General features: G+C 28.2%; 1 protein-coding gene across 3 annotated transcripts in view; it reads right to left on the bottom strand.

The window, feature by feature from the left end:
- Positions 1–21,137, bottom strand: part of LOC129914065 (feline leukemia virus subgroup C receptor-related protein 2) — a 73,870-nt gene that overhangs the window by 36,742 nt on the left and 15,991 nt on the right. Inside the window, exons 1-2 of one of the 3 annotated variants that reach the window (XM_055993134.1) lie at positions 19,453–19,635; positions 3,668–3,904 (exon numbers count right to left, since the gene is read on the bottom strand). In XM_055993134.1, coding sequence (XP_055849109.1) covers positions 3,668–3,785 — 118 coding nt within the window. In that variant the 5' untranslated portion in view covers positions 3,786–3,904; positions 19,453–19,635. Of the gene's footprint in view, positions 1–3,667; positions 3,905–18,049; positions 18,237–19,452; positions 19,636–21,137 lie in introns of those variants that run through there. The other 2 variants (XM_055993126.1, XM_055993117.1) reach the window with 2 other exon arrangements.

The following is a 21,137-nucleotide window of genomic DNA, read 5'->3' as shown; positions in this document are numbered from 1 at the left end:
TTTTTTGTTTATTTGTTCTCAATTTTATTGGAAGGGAGAAAATAAACTCTGAGTCAGGACTTTTGATTTGAAACGACCTATAGCTTCGTCAAATTTGTACCCATTTTGATTTTTTTATATCTGATAAAAGATAATTATACCTTTTCAACAATGTATTAAGCATGTCATTCGGTTAAATCACATAGGATTTATAAGCTGTCAAAGTTCAAAAATTCCATTTTTTTTTATCATTTACCCAACTTCGACATCAGTTTAAAGTATATATTTGTATAACAGTTTTGTTATTTAAATATAAAACGAAGCGAAATTTTCAAAAACTCATTTCCAGGGTTTTAAAAAATAATCAATTTTTTTTATATTTTTGAAAAATAATTTTTTTTTTAACTTTGTTTTAATGTTTTGATTTATATTTTCTTTTAAATGGCATGACAAATTTAAAAAAAATAAAACAGAAATTTTGTATTCAAAAAACTTTTGAAATACGGCTCTAAGGCCCCCGCACACTACAAACTTTTTATCGGCCGACAGTTTAGTCGGTCTCACCAGTATGAAAATGTATGAAAGTGCGCACACTACAACGATTAAGTATCGGCCGATCAAAAGTTTGTTTGATCGAAAAAATACACTTAGGAGCAAAAAAATGGAATCAAACTTTTCGTTCTGTTTAAACGATAATAGGTCAGGATGTAATTGACATACTTGAATGTTAATTGCACCATTAAAAAGCTTGAAACAAAAACTTTAAATCAGTGCTAGGAACTTAAAAACTCGTTCACTTTATAAAGATCCAATCAACATAAATGAAGCATGTAAAGAAAAAAAGACTGAAACTGAAACAGAGAGGTATCTGGAAAATTAAACATTTTAAAAAATTTATAAGTGCATTTTATTGACAGATAACGTCAATAGTAACGTAAGGAAAAAAAGACTGAAAGATAATATTACTGACATCCAATACTCTATTAACAAAATTTTTGGCCGTATTGATAATAACATGTTTAGGCTGCTTCGAATTAAAATTTATAAGACGACCTGAAGATGTTGGTTTTTTATACCAATCAAATATTAATCTATTATTTTTTCTTACAACTAGTACATCAAGATATGGAAGTTCTCCATTATTTTCGAGCTCTACTGTAAACTGAATTTTCGGATGAAAAGAATTTAAAGCAGTTAGAGTTGAATCAACTTGGCTAGATTTAAGAATAACAAAAATGTCATCTACATACTTTGTAATAATTTTTGGTTTGTTTAGAATTTTATCAAAAACATGGTCATAGATCAGATATATGTAAATAATGGATATTTACAGAAAACAGCTTTAACTTTGCATTGTATAAATGAAGGACATAGACCAGACTTCAACAATGTAGATATTTTACATACTGAAACCCACTATAATAAGAGAATGTTACTAGAAATGCTACATATTTTAGATACCAACAATACTGTTAATAGAAGATCAGATTGTGAAGGGCTTAGCAATATTTATAGTCAATTTGTTACAAGAAACATTTTGGGTTAAACATTTTTGATCACCTTTATTCTGTAGGCAAATTTGATAAGAAATTTTGAATTTCTTTTCAAATAATAAAATAAAATTTCTTATGTTTTGAAATTTCGAAAGTTTAAAACGTCTTTTTCAAGACTTTGAATTTTTGAATTTTGAAATATTGAAAAATAAAAAAGCATCCAAAACCAACAAAATAAATTTTAAGAAACCTCTTAAAATTTAAACAGATTTTGTATATTTCCTGAAGAAGAACGTAGACACGTTCGAAACGTCGATAAATAATCTATAATCTAGATTCAATAAAGACCTAAAACCCGCTTAAGATTCAATATTAAAACATCTTTAAAAGTTTTCTTTGTAATTTTAAAAACAAGTTTTAAGCTTCTATTAATTTTCTTTTCATATAACACTAATTTTTTTCATTTATGAATGATCACATTAAAAGCCTTAATACCTTAACCATCTCTTACCATAAGAGCAAGTATTTGTAACCCAGTTTTGCATTTTATTTTAAAATATGTGTGTCAAAACGGTTCCTATCAGTTCAAACGTTAGAATATTTTTGTTCAATGGTTCAATCCCTTTAGGTTAATGCAAACCATATTTAAAAAAAATTGCAACCTTCACTCCTATTAATACTTTTTTCCATACCAAAAGTGATTAAAACTTCAAAATTATTTCTTGTTCATATCATGCATTGCATTGAAACTGCCTTTTAACTATAATTAATTTAAAATTCTGAAAATTTTCTAAAATAAAAAATATCTTACGTATGTATACACCTAAGTGACCGCATGAATATAAAGTTTCAAAAACTCTTTTACTGTTTAAATAATAACAAAGTTGATATTTGTTGAGCATTTATTTTAGGATTGTAAGGTTTTTCTTTCGAATTTTAAGTATGTGTTGCTTTTATTTCAGACTCAAAGCTATATTGTAATACTTTTCATTTAGAAAATTATTTAAAATAATTGCATTTGTAAATGAATATAATTGACAACCGTCAATTCTAGGTTTTTTTTTTATCCAAACATGAATTTGTTTCAGTTGTCAACTCGTGAAAAGAACGTGGAACAATGTCAAGATTCTGTTAATTTTTACCTTCTTAAAAAATTCAATTTAAAATTGCTGGAAAAACAACTATGAGATGTTGTACATTTAAATTAATAAAACTAATATAAAAATCAAGCTTTTCCCATAAATTTCTTTGACATTTTCTCAGTGACATTTTAAATTAATACGAGCAATGAGCTTAAGTGCATACAAAATGACAGCGCCTAATCCCGAGAAGAAAAATCTAAGATCTTTTTTAATTCAAAAAATAAATAAAATTAAGTTCCTTTTGAATTGTTTGCAATAAATGTAAGCTCCTTGGCGCATTTTCTTCTTAATGATTGCATTTGAAATCTTAAAAATCCATAAAGTAAATATCTGTAACAACTTAAACATAATTCCTAATACCTTTTGGAGGGATATCAATTTCAAAATACTCGTATAGAAATCTTGAAATAAAAATTCATTCAATAAAAATTATACACTGACAACTTTCAGGGTCAACAACAGAGAAACATTGAAGAACAAAAACAATAATAAAGAAAAAATCTACAAAGTCTAGGTCAAGTTGCTCTTCGACCCCCGGGTTGCAAAGGGCCTACAACTTTTCACACACAAATATACTCAGTTTTTTTTCTTTCTTTTTATACAATTTGTGTTGATTTTTTTTTTTATAAAAAAGTCTATATAATTTTTAACTTAGATGTGTCATATGAGTCCTCTCAAGGTCATTATGCTCTTCATCATGACTATATTCTCACATATGCATCTATCTTTAAATGTATAGGAGGTTATGCATGAATATAATTGAGGATATGATATTCATATATCAGATATAACCTGCTGACGTTTATGAGTGTGTTGGCTGTAAGCAAATGTAGGAAGGAAGGACATTTTGAATGATTCATCCTATTTGGATACCTTACTGTTTGTATGCAAAGAGAACGAAGAGAGAGAGAGAGAGAGAGCAGGTGATGTGCATTAATTAATATGATCCTTATTAAAAAGGAAATGGATGTGCTTGTTAAAAAAAAAGAAAGACTCAAAAAGTCCATTATTGTTTTATCTTATTACAAATTGACATTTATTTACACTCTTTACCTTCAGACTTGCCGTGGTGTCCAGTTGAATCCTTTGGGCGAATCAAATCCGTTGACTTGCAACCTTGGATGTAGGTGTCTGTTGACACACTCATCTCAGTTGTGTTTCTGAGATCCATTTTTAATGTGTTTTTTTTTTTATAAAAAAAAAATAATTCGGGTTCAAAAAAGTGATGCTTAAGTTTTGCTCTTTTTCAACTTCATTGGGTTTGGTTGTTTTATTCGATACTTTGATGCTCTGAAAATGAGAAAAATAATAAATTTTAAATTAAAATTGAATAATTTAAAATTTATATTAATTAATTAAATTGAGGTTAGTTCATTATTCAAAATGACTATCCTTATCCTAAGAATTATGAAAATAAGCCTAGATTATCTTCCTTTTCTTACAAAAACTAAATTTCAAATCATCATCAATCTCAATCATTCTCGATAAGATGGCGATGGGCGGACTTATTTTATTTCACATCATCAGTTATATAATTTTTGTTACTAAGTAGGTTCGTTATGATGTCTTATTTTTTTTGGGATAAATTTATTAACAACAATTTTTCAAATTAAAGAGTTAGGAAACAGAACGATAAGGATTTTCATTATTCTTTCACCCAGAACTCTATGAATATAGGCTTGAGAGCAATGAAACAGAAATAAACCTTTATAATAAATCAAATAATTGAGAGCCATTTTGCTCTCTTCCATTAACGGTTATTTATAGGATAACATCATAGACTTAGAGTGCCTAACATTTATCAGAGTGAGGCGAGTAAGTAAAATGCAAGGTCTGTAAGGATACCTATTGTTATATCGTAAGTCCCAAGGCTTTTTTTTTTATTTATTGAAGTAATAAAAACATTTTCTCTTAAAGACAAAATCCATAACCTTTGAACTTCATTATGAGTGTATGTTTAATGAATTTATAATCTGTAAACTAAGAGCAAACATGGAGTGGTTTAAATAAAACAAAATGGATTCTTTAAGTAAATCAGAAACTAAGCAGATGTTCATGTGAATAGAATTGAAATGGAGAAATTATAAATGCAAAAGTATGTTTGTTACTCAATCAAGGTCGAAAGATTGGATAGATTTTTTATGAAATTTAAATTGTTTATAACAAGAAGAAGGATATACAGGGTGTCCGGTAGAAAATGGATAAGCCTGAAATGGCTGATAGGTGCACTTTTGACTGTTCTGAAACCGAATAGAAAAAGTTTCTGTCGCAACCAGTTTAGAAAATTTTAGCTTTTTTTCGTTCAGTGTACTTTAAATTTCATCATCTTACGTTTTCTTTAACCACAACCACGAATGAATGAATTTTATAAATTTCTTATTTTTGTAATTTTCTACAATAATTGGCTCACTACATAAGAAGTTTAAAGTTTTTATAACTGTTGCATCTTTTCTTTAAAAAAATTTTGAAATTTGTTTTTCGATGCAAAATGTGAAAAAAAAATTTTATGAAAATTTTCAAACACCTGTGGTATCAAAAAAACAAATATATTTTTTTCTACTTTGCATTAAAAAAAAAGTTAAATTATTTTTGTATAGCCATTGTACAACGGTTATAACCAGGGATAGGATCTTGTGGACCTAAAAACTTAAAAAAAGGCAAAATAAAACTCCCAAAAAGGCATAAAAAGGCATTTATTGAGAAAAGAATGAAATATAAAAATTAATTGCAGTAATTTTGAACAATCATGAGTTTTTTAAAATTTTCAGTTAACAAGCGCCTGTGATTGTCCCTTAAAGCCTGGTACGCTGCTCGCGCTAAATTTTAACCATGATAAAATTTTCATACAAGTTATCGATAATTTGTATGGGACTCATTTTAGCTCGGCTAAAATTTTTCGATAATTTGTATGGGAGCTAAAATTTAGCGCGAGCAGCGTACCAGGCTTAAGGGGAAAAATCCCTCTGGACGACAGCTTTTTTATAATTTTTTTTTGGAAAACTGAAACCATTTATTGAAATTTGGAAAAGTATGTGATATTATTGATATTATGAAGTATTGATTCAATTTTTTTGAAGTACAAAAAATAACAAAATGGCGGCACTACAGCTCTTTAAAGTTGACGCCTCGAGTTTGCGCCGTGCAATGCCCAGGTCCAGAAAATTATTTATAATCAAAAAACAAATTTTTTTCCAATAAAATATATTTATACGTATTGCATGAACCTAAATTTAGTAAAAAAAAAGTGTAAAATAAAAATTAGATACCAAAAAAAAAAAACGAAAAAACACAATGCTTTCTTATAAACAAATTGTTAAAAAAATATTTATTGTAAAAATTTTATTGAACTTTTAGGTTCATGCAATGGCCAATAAATTAAAGAGTAATTTGCAATTTATTTCAAGTCGATAGCTTCATTAGTTTTTGAGTTACGTTGCACGGCGCGGAAAAAAACGCATGGGTTTCGGGGCTATCTAGGGCTTTTGAGGCTTCATTTAAGGCTTAGACCACTGAAAATAGTTTCCTCGGTTGATAAATGAATTTATTAGGCAAACAAAAATTAATGCAAAAATAAAAATTTCCAGAGGGATTTCCCCCCTTAAGAGTGCTCTAAACGAGCTAAAATATCTCTCTACATCTGTAGAGACGACTGGACCCCAATTAAATAACTCGACATGGCCCACTTCAACATTTGCCGGGTGCTTTGGGGTCGAACTACGGCATAAGTTCGTTACCGTTTTGACTATTGCTTTCTCTATTTAATTAGAAGAAAATGATAGAGACATAAAGCGTCAATACGTTAACGTACGAATGCCGTAGTTCGACCCCTGGATTTGTGTTCCAATGTATTACGCAATTTATTTGTTCAACTCTTTCGAGTCCCTTATTTGCCAAAAAAAAATTGATCTGTATTTCTCAAAAACATCTTTTGTGACTGCCCCTTTCGCAGCTTCCAAATCTCTCTTGATTATGTCCAAAATCTGGAGAACTTCTTCAAATCGAGTATTGTAAATTGAGTAAGTTAGCTTTTGAACTCTAATACGTGTCGGTTGTCGGCCGCGCAATAGAACGTAGAAGACAATAAATGGTAGCAATAGCAGACAAACAAGTTGCATAGGTAGATCTTTCCATTCGAATTTTGTTTGGGTGGGGTAATAAGTGAATTTTTAATATAGAATAGATATATTGAGCAAGTTATATGCTGAGTAAGTTAGCTTTTTGTTTGTATGTTTGAGTGTTTTGTGTGTACCTTTAAGACGCTAAAAAGATAAAAAACATAGAAAAAGACAAAAAAAGGCAATAACAAGAGAAAAGACAAAAAAAGGCAATAACGAAAGAAAAGGCAAAAAAAAGGCAAAATAAAATACATATATTTGGCACTAGGGGGACGTTAAACGTGTTTGTTTTTAATCTATAATGTCGTACGATTAAGCAAGAAAAAAAGGCAAATTCCACAAAATTCTATCCCTGGTTATAACACTTTTTTAATAGTTATGTGTAAGAAGAATTATTGTAAAATATGACTGATTAAAAAAAACTGATGGAATCCATGGCTCCCGGAAATTACGCCATAGGAAATTACGCCAGATTTTTTTTTGGAAAAAAAGCCAAAAAAATTTCATACAAAATCTGGCGTTTTTTCCTAGGAAAAAAGTGCAAAATTTTTCTGGGAATATTTCCGATTTTCTGGCATTTTTTCCAAAAAAAAATTCTGGTGCTTTTTCCATTTTATAAAATGGAAAAAAAGCCAGAAAAAAAAATTTGGAAAAAAAGCCAGAAAGTTTCTGGCGTTTTTTCCTTTTTCTGTTTTGGAAAAAGAGCCAGAAAAAATTCTGGCGTTTTTTCCTTTTTTTGCTTTGGAAAAAGAGCCAGAAAAAAATCTGGCGTTTTTTCCTTTTTTTTTGGAAAAAGAGCCAGAAAACAACAAATTGGCCAGAAAAGTTTTTTTCAATTCTAACAAAAAAAAAATGGATAAAAGTAAGTAAAAATACAACTAGCTGTGATCTGGAATAAGCGATTGTGTACCTACTTACTAGGGGAGGGGAGTGGGTCAACAAATTAACGGCCGGGGGGGGGAGGCGCGTCGCGGGGCGCGCAGGGGCCAGAATTGAATTGAAAAAAACTTTTCTGGCCTTTTTTCCAAAATGAAATGTGGAAATTAGACCAGAAATTATTTATTAATTTTCAGGTTCTTTTTCCAAAATGAAATGTGGAAATTAAGCCAGAATGTAATATTTTCTGGCCTAATTTCCATTTCATTTTCCGACTTTTTTTCCATAGCTGTCTGGCACAATTTCCAATGTTTCTGCTGTTTTTTCCAAATTATTTTCTGGTGCTTTTTCCAATTTTAACCAAAAGAAATATTCTGGCGTTTTTTCCAAAAAAAAAATCTGGCGTAATTTCCTATGGCGTAATTTCCGGGAGCCGGAATCTATGCATTTGTGGCAGCAATGTGAAAAACTTAAGATTTTACAGTTAAAATAATTTATTAAATTAATAGGCTTTTTTTGCACTTTGGTACCAATAACTTCCTAGTTACTCTAGATTTGATAAAAACTTTTACCATTCTGCAATCCCCTTTGGACGCGCATATTTTTAAAAAAGTTGGCCACCTACGTTCCTATGGATTTTTTTGATACCACAGGTGTTTGAAAATTTTCATAAAAATTTTTTTTTTCACATTTTGCATCGAAAAACAAATTTCAAATTAAAAAAAAAAAAAAGATGCAACAGTTATAAAAACTTTTAACTTCTTATGTATTGAGCCAATTATTGTAGAAAATTACAAAAATAAGAAATTTATAAAATTCATTCATTCATTCGTGGTTGTGGTTAAAGAAAACGTAAGATGATGAAATTTAAAGTACACTGAACGAAAAAAAGTTAAAATTTTCTAAACTGGTTGCGACAGAAACTTTTTCTATTCGGTTTCAGAACAGTCAAAAGTGCACCTATCAGCCATTTCAGGCTTATCCATTTTCTACCGGACACCCTGTATATCACCAAAAGTTAATTTTTTAAGGGGTTTAAAATTTTAAATTCAGAATTTCTATATCAAGAAAAAAAAAAAGCAGAGATTAATTTGAATGTCATGGCTCATGGGAATTTTTTGGTCCAGTTAACTTTTTCAAAAGTTTTTCAGCTTCTTTTTCTCTAAGTTGTACCTTTTTATTGAAATAATATTCTTTCTTTGAGCCCTGTGCCAGTGGGGAAATTGGTAAATTTAGTATTTAATAATAGCTTGTGTCGCTTATTCAATGTAGGTATTAAACAGTCTTTGTTTTTTTTTACAAGGATTTTATGTCTTTTAATATATCAATCTAGTTTAAAGAATAATACTTTTTCTCATAAGGATCTGTAATAAAAAAACTGACACAAATACCTGTCAAGTTATGAAAACAAGACGTGCTAAATAACACATTGTTCTTGCTTCTTTTTCTTCCATATAATATGATAATACGGTTATGTTCTTTTTGAAATATATGATACCATTTCCCTTTCATGTGAAACTATATAGCGTGAATATTTTCACAAATCCTTCGTTATCCTTTAAAACTAGTTCTTTACAGGAACATGCAATATGTAGATTTGAAGTAAAAACGACAGAACGAATCGTGAGAGAGTATAAAGTAGGTATGCTTTCACGTAGGCGGAAGACTATTTAAATAGGTACCTACCTACTACCTATGTTTTATAGATTTGTAAATTTACTCTATAAGAGCTTTCAATATTTTACATGTTTGTTTCGAATCAACGAGTACACTAACACTATGTAAGTATGTTTGAACCATAAAGTTATAAAATTTGCACGTTTCAATTTTAATATTGCTCACTTAATGAGTCTAAAGATAAAAATAACTTGAAGTGAAGATGAGAATAAAAGATTTTTTAGATTTCTGTCTGACTTGGGAAGTTTTTCACATTATGGGGTTCTTGGACAAAATTCAGTCAGTATTCAGATTTGATGAACTTTTTATAAATGTTGTTTTGTTTTCAATTTATAAAATAACTTAAAACTGCTAAAAAAAAATATTTCGTAAACCAACTAAACCGAGATACAAAGGATACGTCAAATACAATATTTTTTCAAATAATTCCTTAAGGATGTAAAACATCATTTTTAAAAATTGAATCAGTTAAAAATACAAAAAAAAATTGCAAAATAAAAATTTGTACGAAAAAATTTCCACTAGGTACATAAAAAAATGTAGTGCAAATAAAAATATTTTTGCATATTCTTCCCATAATATTCGTCGAATTTCTTTTGACTATTCGACGTTAATATTGAAATTAAAATTGTATGAAATTCGAAGAATATTATGGACAAAATATTTAATGCATACATTTTACAGCGATTTTTAAATAACAACATTTTTATATTTGAGAATTGAAATTTTTTTTAATGCATTTTTTTTCATTTACAATAAATATTTTTTTTTAATCTCAAATGTATTTATTTTGACTGCCGTTTTAACTGGAATTTACCCAGCCAACTATTTATTTTGTTTTTAAAGGATTGATTTTCATGACATTGGCAACATAATAAGGCCTTTATACAAAGACTAAAAAACGGCACCACGATTTTTGTTAAGAAAATTTTATGGGCAAATAAAGGTACCGCTCATAGAACCGATTTCTTGACTTCTGACTTTTTTTGTAAATGACTCAGTCAAAAATTTGTATGCGTAATCGTTAAGCAGCCGTAAAAATAATATTTTTAAAAAAATTTTAAAATCTATTTTTTGATTTTTAAAAAGTATTTCAATTTTTTTTTTGTAAAAAATCAATTCTTTAAAAACCGGTTGATGAATTTTATTTTTGGAGTTTTTTTTTTTTTTGAAAATTGTTGGCAACGTTTTTTCAAAAAATAATTTCTTCTAAATAAGAATTTCGAAAAATAAAATTAATTAACGTATAAATCCATAATTAATAATTTTGAAAATTTTTCTTAGTTTTTAAATTAAAATGACTTCTTGTATGCTGCAGTAGGTACCCTTATTTTTTATCAAAATCGTTAGAGTCGTTTTTGAGAAAACTACTTTTTCCAGTTTGGACATATTGCAAGTACCGTTAACTTTGATCCTACGAAAATCGTTTAAAATTTATGGAACTCGATTTTAGGTAATGGTTGAAGGTTAAAAACCGTATTTTTAGTGAAATGATGTTTTCTTTGTAGATATCATCTTCCCACATTTAAAAGGTTTAAAGAATTAAAAATTATTTAATTTTTTCCCCAAAAAGTGTTTTCAGTGTCCAGTATCTTTTAAAAGTCTCAACGAAGCGAACTAGCAACTAGCTAAATGATTCTTAGAAAACTTGCAAATAAGACCAGAGGACTACGCTACTTCCATATTGCTCTAGAGAAAAAAAAGTTCACACTACTGAAGATAGGAGAACCGACTTTGTCTCCGTAAAAATCTTCACCAAAAAAATAATTAAGGAACGAAATTGAAGACAGTTCTAATGTAGGTAAGCTATCGTTTAACGAAATATTTATGCGGACCTGGACCTCTTTTTTTTAGGTAAGGTGGGTGGGGGCCTAAGGTCCCCGATGGTTTAACCCATTTTGTCCTTAGAGATAAAATTGACTAGGTTTTACTGCACACTAAGAGGTTGACCCTTATCTTATCTTGAGTCCTGAGCTTTGTTGACATAATAGAAATTTATTCAATTAGAAGAAGAAATATTCTCAAATGACGTTGAATAAGGAAGAAAATGCAACAAAAAAGAATTTGTATGCATTACCATATCACCAAGTGGAAAGGATTTTCAGAATTAGTAATTTCAGCTAAAGGATTGTGAAGACGAACAAACAAAAACGCAGCTGATTTACTTCCATTACCAGCGCAATGTAGACTACATGGAAGCTTAATAGCCAAGTAAAAAAGGACGATAGTTCGAGCACCACACAATTCACAATTGTAGTGGTAGTTGATTCAAGTGGTTCCACGCTAAGAGTAGATTTACCGCGCTTGAGGGAATTTCAATGTCCAAGTAAACTTTACATACTTCACAGAATCCTCGAGGGCTAAAAATGGAAATTTTATTCTGCCACTGCTGCCCTCCCTCCCACTTCATGATTTATTCATGGGTTGACTTTTGGGGATAAATCACACAATTTCATTATAGCACTAAAAAAAAAATGTAGGTACTAGATCTATATGTGTATATTTGGTGTGATGCTGCTGCTTTTATACTATCCCGCCAGCATGTGGCAAAAGAGGATAGATATTTTGGGTGAGAGTCTATGGGGTTTTGGAGGAAAATTTAAGATGAAGTTATTTAAGGGTTTTTGTCAGGATAAGAACAAGCTGCAAGGGGTTTTTGTTTCGAAATTAAAGTTGTTCGTTGTTGTTGTTCTTGTTATTATCTGTGTTGAAACAAAAAGCATAAAAGTTAGTGCTATGAATAAAATTAAGTTTGTAAAAGGTTCATGGTGTTTGTTTGTTTGATTTAACACTTTACACTAATATAATGGGAATTGCTTTGTTGAAAATGATAAAGCGTTGGTGCTTGACTTTAGTGGCAGCAACAGCTTTGATATTTTGGTTGTTAGTAGTTTCATTAGCATAATTCCCATAAGGCCCCTTTTAATGACGTTAGATAAAGGATAGAACTTTCATCGAGAGAATTGAAAAAGGTTAGCTACAGATGAGCTAATTAGCATTTGTAAAGAATTAAAATAAAAATTTGTAAAATTATTGAAGACGAAAAAATCATCGAGGTACTGGTACACTGAAAGATTGCAAGAAAAAGTCAAAAATACAATCCGAAATTTTTTTTCCGATTTTTTGGCTTTTTTGAGATTTTTTATAAGTTCGGGATATTTGCATTCGAGATTACTTTTTTGTTAATTTTTCAATTCCTCGAAAGGGGCAGTATGTACTAATGAAAAAAATTGCATAGATGGCTAATGCCATGAAAAAGTTAACACAAAATGCGTGAACAAAATATGCAAGCTTTTTCCTTTTTTCAATAGCCAATCATTAATAATATCGCTAGAAATTTTATTTTTGCAGTACAGAAACAACAGCCTCGCTTGATGATTCTTCCTTGCGATATAAAAACTATAGGATAAGTTTAGCATTCATTATTCATCTCTATCTCGACTTTGGACTAGATTTGACTTTGGCAAATAAGGTTCAACTTTTATAATAAAAAAGAATCTTAGGCCTAAATTATTCAACCGATTTAAATAAAAATGTTTATACAAAAGCTCCTGACTAGCCGTAAATTTAAAATTTTCAAACGAAAATGCTTGAAAGGGTATCAATAGTACATACATATTATGACAAATATGAATTTTTTTTTATCAAAAAACCATCCCCGGAACTTGTTATGACTATTCTTATTTTCGAACTATAAAGTGTGTTTTCAACCAAAACTTTTTTCAGGGAAGTCCGATTGTCTTGGTTTTATTTCTATGGGATGAGCATCAAAAAATATCCTAAGGTCGTGCCATAAGCTTAGTTTGAATTTTAAATGACGTTGTAGGATGTAGGCTTAATTTTGGTCAAAATGCACATGATTTGTTTGTTTTTTTTTTTTTTTCAATTTATTAATTTTTTTTTTTAAATAAATTTTTTGAAAACGGATCTATGTATGATTTTTTTTTTCAAAAATTCATGGCATACTTCATTTGGAGGTCAACACCACTTGAAGAGATGCTTTTTTTAATTAAAAAAAAAAATAATTTTGTAAAATATTTCCAATAAGAATTTAATAAATTAGTTATAAAATCAAATTAAAAATGTTAGGAATTGAAAAAAAATAAAATGTATCATGTAAGTATTTTAATCAACTTTTACTATTTATTTAATAGTATTTAATCAACTACAACTAATAAGAGAAGTTCGTGTGAAAAGCATTTTAGTTTTTTAAATAGATACTGTGCCGTATAATTGTATTAAGATTTTCTGATACAATTTTTTTTGTATTTTTAAGTTAATAATATCCAAAGACTTTTAATAAAATAAAAAAAATATAAAGGAGTAGGGGACAATTGTTCGTGGTTCAAGTTGTTGGGACAACTTTCTGAACAAATTTTCCTTGCTCCTATAATATTATTTTTTGACGTGATAACGTCTTATAAATCGATGAACCATGGCAGCCACCACAAAAAAGTTTCTCCATTTCCTAACGTTACACTCTCGCTTTTTGGCAGTGCGGCAAAAAATTTCAATTCAAAATTAAAAATAAACTATAAGAGATACAAAAATCTTCTATAGCTTATTTGAAAGATAATAACCTAAAGCTTAATCCAAATGAAGGATTTTTAAAAATTCCGTCATTTAATAGGGTAAACAGGGGTAAAACGGAAAGATGAAATTTGAGCTAAAATCTAAACGCAAAATTGTAGAGAGTTGATTTTTTTTTATAGATAGATGAGACTAATTTAAAAATAACTGCATTTAAGGAAAAATTCTAAAAAATTTTGGAACTAAGCTATAACGTTTTGTTTGAACGTTGTACACGTGTTGGGGCTATGATAAAATGATGATTTTTTGCAAAGGAAATTTTTTTGGACAATGCTAAAGATGCCAGGTGATGAGAGAATGAGAGAAAAAAAATTAGGTGTCTGATAGGGATTTTTTTCCAACAACTCTGCGTTTCGAAATTTGAATTTTTTAAAACACCTTGTTTTTTAGGGGTATTTTGGGTAATTTGTGATTTTTAGCTTTTTTTTGGAGCGTTCAAAAAATCTCAAACTTATAGAATATGTAGGTTTTGGCCTTATGCATACATGTGGAATCGTTTAGTGAGTTTTGACTGAATAACGGAAGAAACAATTTTTTAAAAAACACGTTTTTTGACCGTTTTTTATTTTTATCTTTTTTTCTTTAATAGATACAGGAATATGACTACGACTATATGTGTGCGAAGTTCCAATCATTTTCGTAAACACAATTTTGAGATATATAATTATATATTATAAATAAAGTTTTAGAATTCATCAGATTATAACTTTTGACCAAGAGCAGATAAAAATTAAAAAAAACTTTTATGAGCATCCTGATACAATTACCTTTCATTTGGTATATACACATAGCGGTAGACTAACTACAAGCTACACAATGTTAAATCAAGAAACTTGTGAAAAACCTCAAAACACCAGTGGAGATCTGTTGCCCTCCGAACAGCCACCAGTGTGGGAAGTACCGTATTCTCAGTCTGGAAATTCGACATGGTTGACTTTAAAAAATTCTAACTTCTCTTGTAGGCATCTTTGAAATGAGATTGATACGTCATATGAAATAATAAGCTTTCACTTGGTATATATTTTTTATAGGCTGTCAAACAAAAAAAATTGATTCCATAGCCTGAGAACATTAAAAAAAATGTTTTTTTGCTTTTTTTAATGAAATTTGATCGAGTTCAAAAAATTCTAGCTCTTTTTGTAGATGTCTCATAGACCTGATCGATATATATTTTTTTGAGCTAAGACAATAAGCTTTCAAATGGTATAAAATTTTTTATAGGTTGTTAGGGGAAAAAAGTGGAAGATAAAAATTCATGTTTTTTTTTGATGAAAATGATTGTTTTCAATAAATTATTTTTATACTTTTTGCGCATTGTAAAAATTTAAAAATGGTTTTATTATCTACAAGAAATAATATATATAATATAATTTTTTTTGTAAGCTTTTAAAATAAAAAAAATTAATATAATGAGAAAAGAAATAAGGTATTTTTTTAGCTTTTTCTTGTAAATTATGATTGTTCGAAATAAATAAAGGCTTCAATGGACTCATTTTAAAATCACACAACCTGTTTTCTTACGATGTTATCACCTAAAATTATCGTCCGTAAACCGGCTTTACAGACAATCTCTTTTTTTATTAAAAATCTAGGAGATCATTTGGTATTATTAAATTTTTGAATTTTAAATACTATTTTCGAAAAACAAATTTTGATTCAGAAAAATCTTATCGTAATAAAAAAAAATACGGCTATAGTGATAATTTTTAAATCTACAGAGGTAAAAGTATTTTTGAATACTGACGTTTTGAAATATATAAAAATCTGAACTCGGTTCGATTTCGAGCAAAATTTTATATTTAATTTACCTATTAATTGCTTATTTTATATTCAATATGCAACATATAATAATATATATTTAGTCGAAAATAGTTCTTCAATGTATGTACAATATAATTCTGCCATATTGTCCAAATCCAGTATTTTTTAATGTGATAAGCCCTGGGCCCTATTGCACCAACCACTTTGCACTTTGGATTTTGCAACTTTGCACTTTAACTTTGCAAATTCTGTTGCACCAAACTCCAATTTGCAAAGAGGAAATAATTTTTTTTTTGAAAAGTAAAACAAAAATTAATTCTTTGCAAATTTTGTTGCACCAACCACAAATATGCAAATCACAAAGTACTTTTCTGAACAACGCAAAGTTTTGCCAATTTGCAAAGAATAATGATATTATATTGATATTAAAAAATCTATTATTTTCTTCTTTAAACAAATTGCAGCCAAGCAACATTCACAAATGATATAGTAAAGTACAATAAAATTTCAAAAAATATCGTTGTTTAAGTAAAAAAAGAAGATTTCAACCATTTTTAACAACGAAAAGAAGTTGAAACTATTAACTGTTTTACTTTGCAAATTTTCAAATTACGCAAAGTTCCACTTTTAGTTGGTGCAACGACCACACTTTTTCCTTTTCAAAAACAACATCAAAAATTGCAAGGTGGGGAACTTTTAATTTTTGGTGAAACACTTTGCACTTTTACTTTGCCGAAAAGTATTGTTTTGCAAAGTTGCAAAATGCAAAGTGGTTGGTGCAATAGGGCCCTGGATTAAAGTATTATCATTAATTACCACTAGTTTACAAAAAAATAAAAATTTTTTGGACACCAAGTGCCGTTAAACCTTTCGTATAGATTTGAGCCCAGAAAACTCGAAAATCTTTTCTAAAAAAAATATTTATGGATAGATTTAAGAGATATGATTTTTCAAAGTTTTTTGTCATTGTTTTTCCAGCCTACTTAGTGTACGGGTTATATCTTGAGTAATAAACGACTAATCTGAGTAAATAAGCAAGAAACACTAAAACAACTTTTCCGGATCACTCCAGATGTTTAAGTGCAATGTATTAAACATTTTTAAAAAATCGATTTTTTAAAGGAAGTTTTTGCAAAAAAAATGTATTACTGAAAGAAAAAAACGATCTTTCGAATCCTCATAGTTTTAAATTTTTCATGTGTTGTACACTTTCGGGCAAAGACAAAAAGATTACTTTCTTCAAAATCTATAGTAAATTATAAAGATATGACCATTTTAGTAACGATCACGATTTTTTCTGTTACTTTTTGAGTTTTTGTCTATAACTTGATAAGCAAGCTGAATTTGAGAATTCTTATCAAGTAATTTTTTGTAGATAATTAAATTTTCTATCGATATGTATCCTTTTAAAAAAATCTAAAATTGAAATATTGTAAAAAACTTAAGAAAAACTGTACAAAAAAGAGAAAAAAAACGAATTTTTTGATGTTTTTACTAAATGGTCTATTTTTATCATTTGAGCATTTTTAGATATTGAACATGTAAAAGAGAAAAGAAGATACTTTATTTTCAAAATAATTGTCACAAAAATTAAATACCTACGGCTAAAATTGGATAAAATATGGATTTTCAAAATCTACCGTCTTTGGTCTTTTTGAACCATTTTTCTACAATACATTTTAGAAGTTGTAATTTGGAGTTTTGTATTTTTTTGTTTATATCAATTTATACCTATATTTTCTAAAAACATAATCTCATATGATATCGTTTATCCTAAATCCCGAAACTATTTTTTTATTTTATAAAATGTTTCAAATGAAAAAAGATTTACCTACTATTTTCTAAGTTTGAAAATATTTCTTGCATTTAGTGTTTTGGTTTAAATTAATGATAAAAAGTTATTTTAAATACAAAATGCATACAATAAAACCACTGCTAAACGCCATTTTTAAGTTCCATATGCTGGAGGAATTTTGAAAAACAGAACTTCAGTTAAAAAAGCATAATTTTGAAAAGCGGAATTTTGAAGTCAGAGTTTGGTATTTGGAAAAATGTCAAACAAAATTTGTTTACTTATTTTCTTTGTTTTGTTTTTGTTTTATTTTATCTCATTAATTTTCAATATAGCGATTGTCATTAAATATTTAAAATATTTTAAAATTGCCTTGATTTCAAATATCCGTGTTGTACTGTTTCTTGCATTGTTAACTTATTGGCCCACATTATGAAGAGCTCCAAAATTTTCCACAACTTAATGTTAACTTTCCATCATTCCAATCAACAATCTTCACATTAAGTATGCCTTGCCTACCAACAAAATGTATGACATTAAATAATAGGTTTATTTATGGTTTACTATCTCAATGATTTATCACAATCAACTAAAAAGCTTTTCAATTAGCTCTGATTTATTTACCTTTTTTTCAAGTTCAATACCTCCAGTGTGAAATCAAAGTTTCAATTTCGTTGATATTTAACTATTTTAGCACAGAAAATAAAATTATTAATATCTTATCACATTTTCACTTAACAAAATCATCAATAAAATATAGGTGGGTATACGTCAATCAAGGGTCACTACTTGAAAAGACTTATAAGAATGAATTAAATAAACACACGAGTTAGTTTAAGGAAATTATTTACAAAAAAAAAAAAAAAAAAAATACAAATTAAAAATTGTTGAAAATATCACAATTAATTGAAATTTTTCCGGTAGTTCCGCAACAAAACACGCGATTAAAACCAACGATTTACGGGGATTAAAAGGATGACAATAAAAATAATCTAGTGAATTTTTATTGCCCAACAATAGAACATTTAACCGCTTAAATTATTTACGATTTTTTTTTTCAAGGTGAGGCTTTCAGTCTTGGGCGTGCTGTCAGCTGTCACAAAGTCAAATAAATATTATTTAAAAATAAATAATCTCAATTCGGTATATTATGTTTTGACACATCGCAAGTTGATTTATTTTGTTGAAATGGATGCACCTGATGCACATTATTGCAACACGTGAAATTATTGCTGAATTTAATATTTTTTTTTGTTTTCAATCGTATCAGTTATTTTAAGCTGTAAAAATAAAATATAAAATAAATTGTCAGCTAGCTAGCGCACTTGTCTGTCTGTATTCGAGGCGAGCAGTTTGCGGTTTATTCTGTTTGGTAAATCGTATCGAATGAGAAACTTGAGTTTCTCAGCTTTGGAGTTGTTGTTTTTTTTTTTTTTTTTTTTTTTTTTTATGAATTTAATCTATAGAAAATTGGTTTAAAAATTTTGTCACAGTTTAATACCTTTTTTTAATGTTTATTAACATTTTTGTTGTTTTGATATCATTTTTTTACTCTTGAAATTTTATCAGATACTTGCTGACGTACATTGATGGATTTTTAGATTTTTGGTGATATTTTCTATTTTAAGATTATGGAATTTTTTTAGCTAAACATAATCGAAGTACTTTTAGAGAAATTAGATTAATTTTTGGAAATAAGCTGTTATTAATCTTTTATTGGATTAAATTTGATTGTCAAATCGAATGTAAAAAATACATTTTGATACCCCACGGTGACAGATAAAATTTGGTGAAAATAAAATGATCTATTAATAGAGAACTTTTTTTGTTTTGTTTTGGAGAAACTATACCCAAACTTTTTTTTTTGTTATGAATCAGCAGAATTTAAGTGACAAAGAATACCTGTGTGCGTGAAGTGAAACTTTTGCAAAATAAAAAAAAACAACTTGTTTTATAGTCTAGGGATATTGAGTTTAATTTTGGGTATTACCATTCTTGTAAGTGGCAGAAAATATTGTTATACTGACCTGGTTAAAAAGATTTGTTAAAATGTTCAAACAAAAAAGATAATGAACTTGGTATAGGCTTTCTTCAGAAAAATTGGCAGTCTGTAATCTAACATTCACAAGAATTATTTCACACGAGCATTTGAACTAAATAGACCTTGTAACAGGGTTGTAAAAATATCAATTAAAAAAAAATTCCATTAGAGATTAAAAAAAAAAAAATGATTGCAAACAAATAAAAATTAACATTAAAAAAAATATATCTTGGAACTGAAAAAAATTTGCATTAAAAAAATGTGATTACAATTGAAAAATATTTGAATTGAAAGTAAAATGTTTATTGCAGATATTTTGCACTAAAAAAAATTGTATTGCAAATAAAAATAAAATGCACGACTGGGTCTCAAGTACTGGCTCTTATAGTTAAAGTAGTTCTTATCTAAAAGCTTTGTATAAAAAAAAAAAATTAGCGAAAATTATAATTAGATTTTATTAAGGCATTTCTTATATTAAAAAAAAACATACTGAAAATCTGTTTTTATAACACAGGTCAACACGAAATTTGTGCTTGGGTTGTGACTATTAAATTATGATAGATATATTGATATTCATCTGGAAAATATTTTTTTTTTTTTTAATTTGCTTTTGAAATCAGCAGAGCAATTTCCAGTTTTTAAGTAAATCTGTCTTTTACAAAAATTGTAGTGCATAATTTTGGCAAAAACGTCTTACCCGTTTTGGCTGATTTTTGTTTGGTTTTCTTCATTTTAATACTGTTTTCATATTCAGTAAAATAAAAAAAAAGGAAATTAAAGAAGAAAAAAGAAAAATTAAATCGAAATTTTCTTTTTTTTCGAATTTTTGTCAAATGGGAGTTTGAGGCATTATTTGATACCTTCTATTTTCAATATTTATGGTAAAAGTAATTCACTCTGATGGTATTTTTATTATACAAAAATAACTGCTTACACAAATAACTGTATTAAAACTGAAGCCAAACTAGTTCATATTGAAATTCTTTATTTATTGAAAAGTTAAATTAATTTTTTTGCATAGTTTTTTTTTTTTATTATTTTGTTGCAGGGTGTCTAAAAAGTAATGGATTAAACGAAAGGCTAACTTAAGATCTCGCAGAATTTGGTAACTTGTTCATCCCAAATACTTACAGTTCTTGTGAAATTACAGTTTGAACTAAACAAAACAGGGTTTTTCGGAGAAAAAAACCCTTGTATTCATCATAACTTTCGGAGAAAAAAACCCTTGTATTCATCATAACTTTTTTGTTATAATTTAAGTCGAATAAAGTGCTTTGGCAAAAATGTAGAACTTTAAATTATCTACATTTTATACCTTAACAGTTTTTTTAATGCACGGTTCTTGCACTATAACTCATAAGACTCGAGTTAGGCTCACAGGGTATGAAAATTGTATTTTTGCTCCCAACACTACAAAGCAAATCTTAGGAGGGGAAAGGGTGATTTTATCTATTGTTTTACCATGAACCCAAGAAGTGCAAATTAAACCCAAGCACAAAAAATATTTTTATTTTTGTCGATCTGTGTAATTAATGTACACTGTTTTTTTAAATAATTTTTTAAAAATATTTTTCAAATAAAAAGTTGGTATGCCATTATTTTGAAGAAATAATTAATTAACACCAAACAAACGAAATTTGATCACTAACCCATTTTCAAAAAATTGATTTT

This window comes from Episyrphus balteatus, chromosome 1 (genome assembly GCF_945859705.1).
Source record: "Episyrphus balteatus chromosome 1, idEpiBalt1.1, whole genome shotgun sequence".
Classification (NCBI taxonomy): Eukaryota; Metazoa; Arthropoda; class Insecta; order Diptera; family Syrphidae; genus Episyrphus; species Episyrphus balteatus.
Note: the sequence above shows the minus strand (reverse complement) of the source record. Positions and strands in the feature narration are given on the sequence as shown.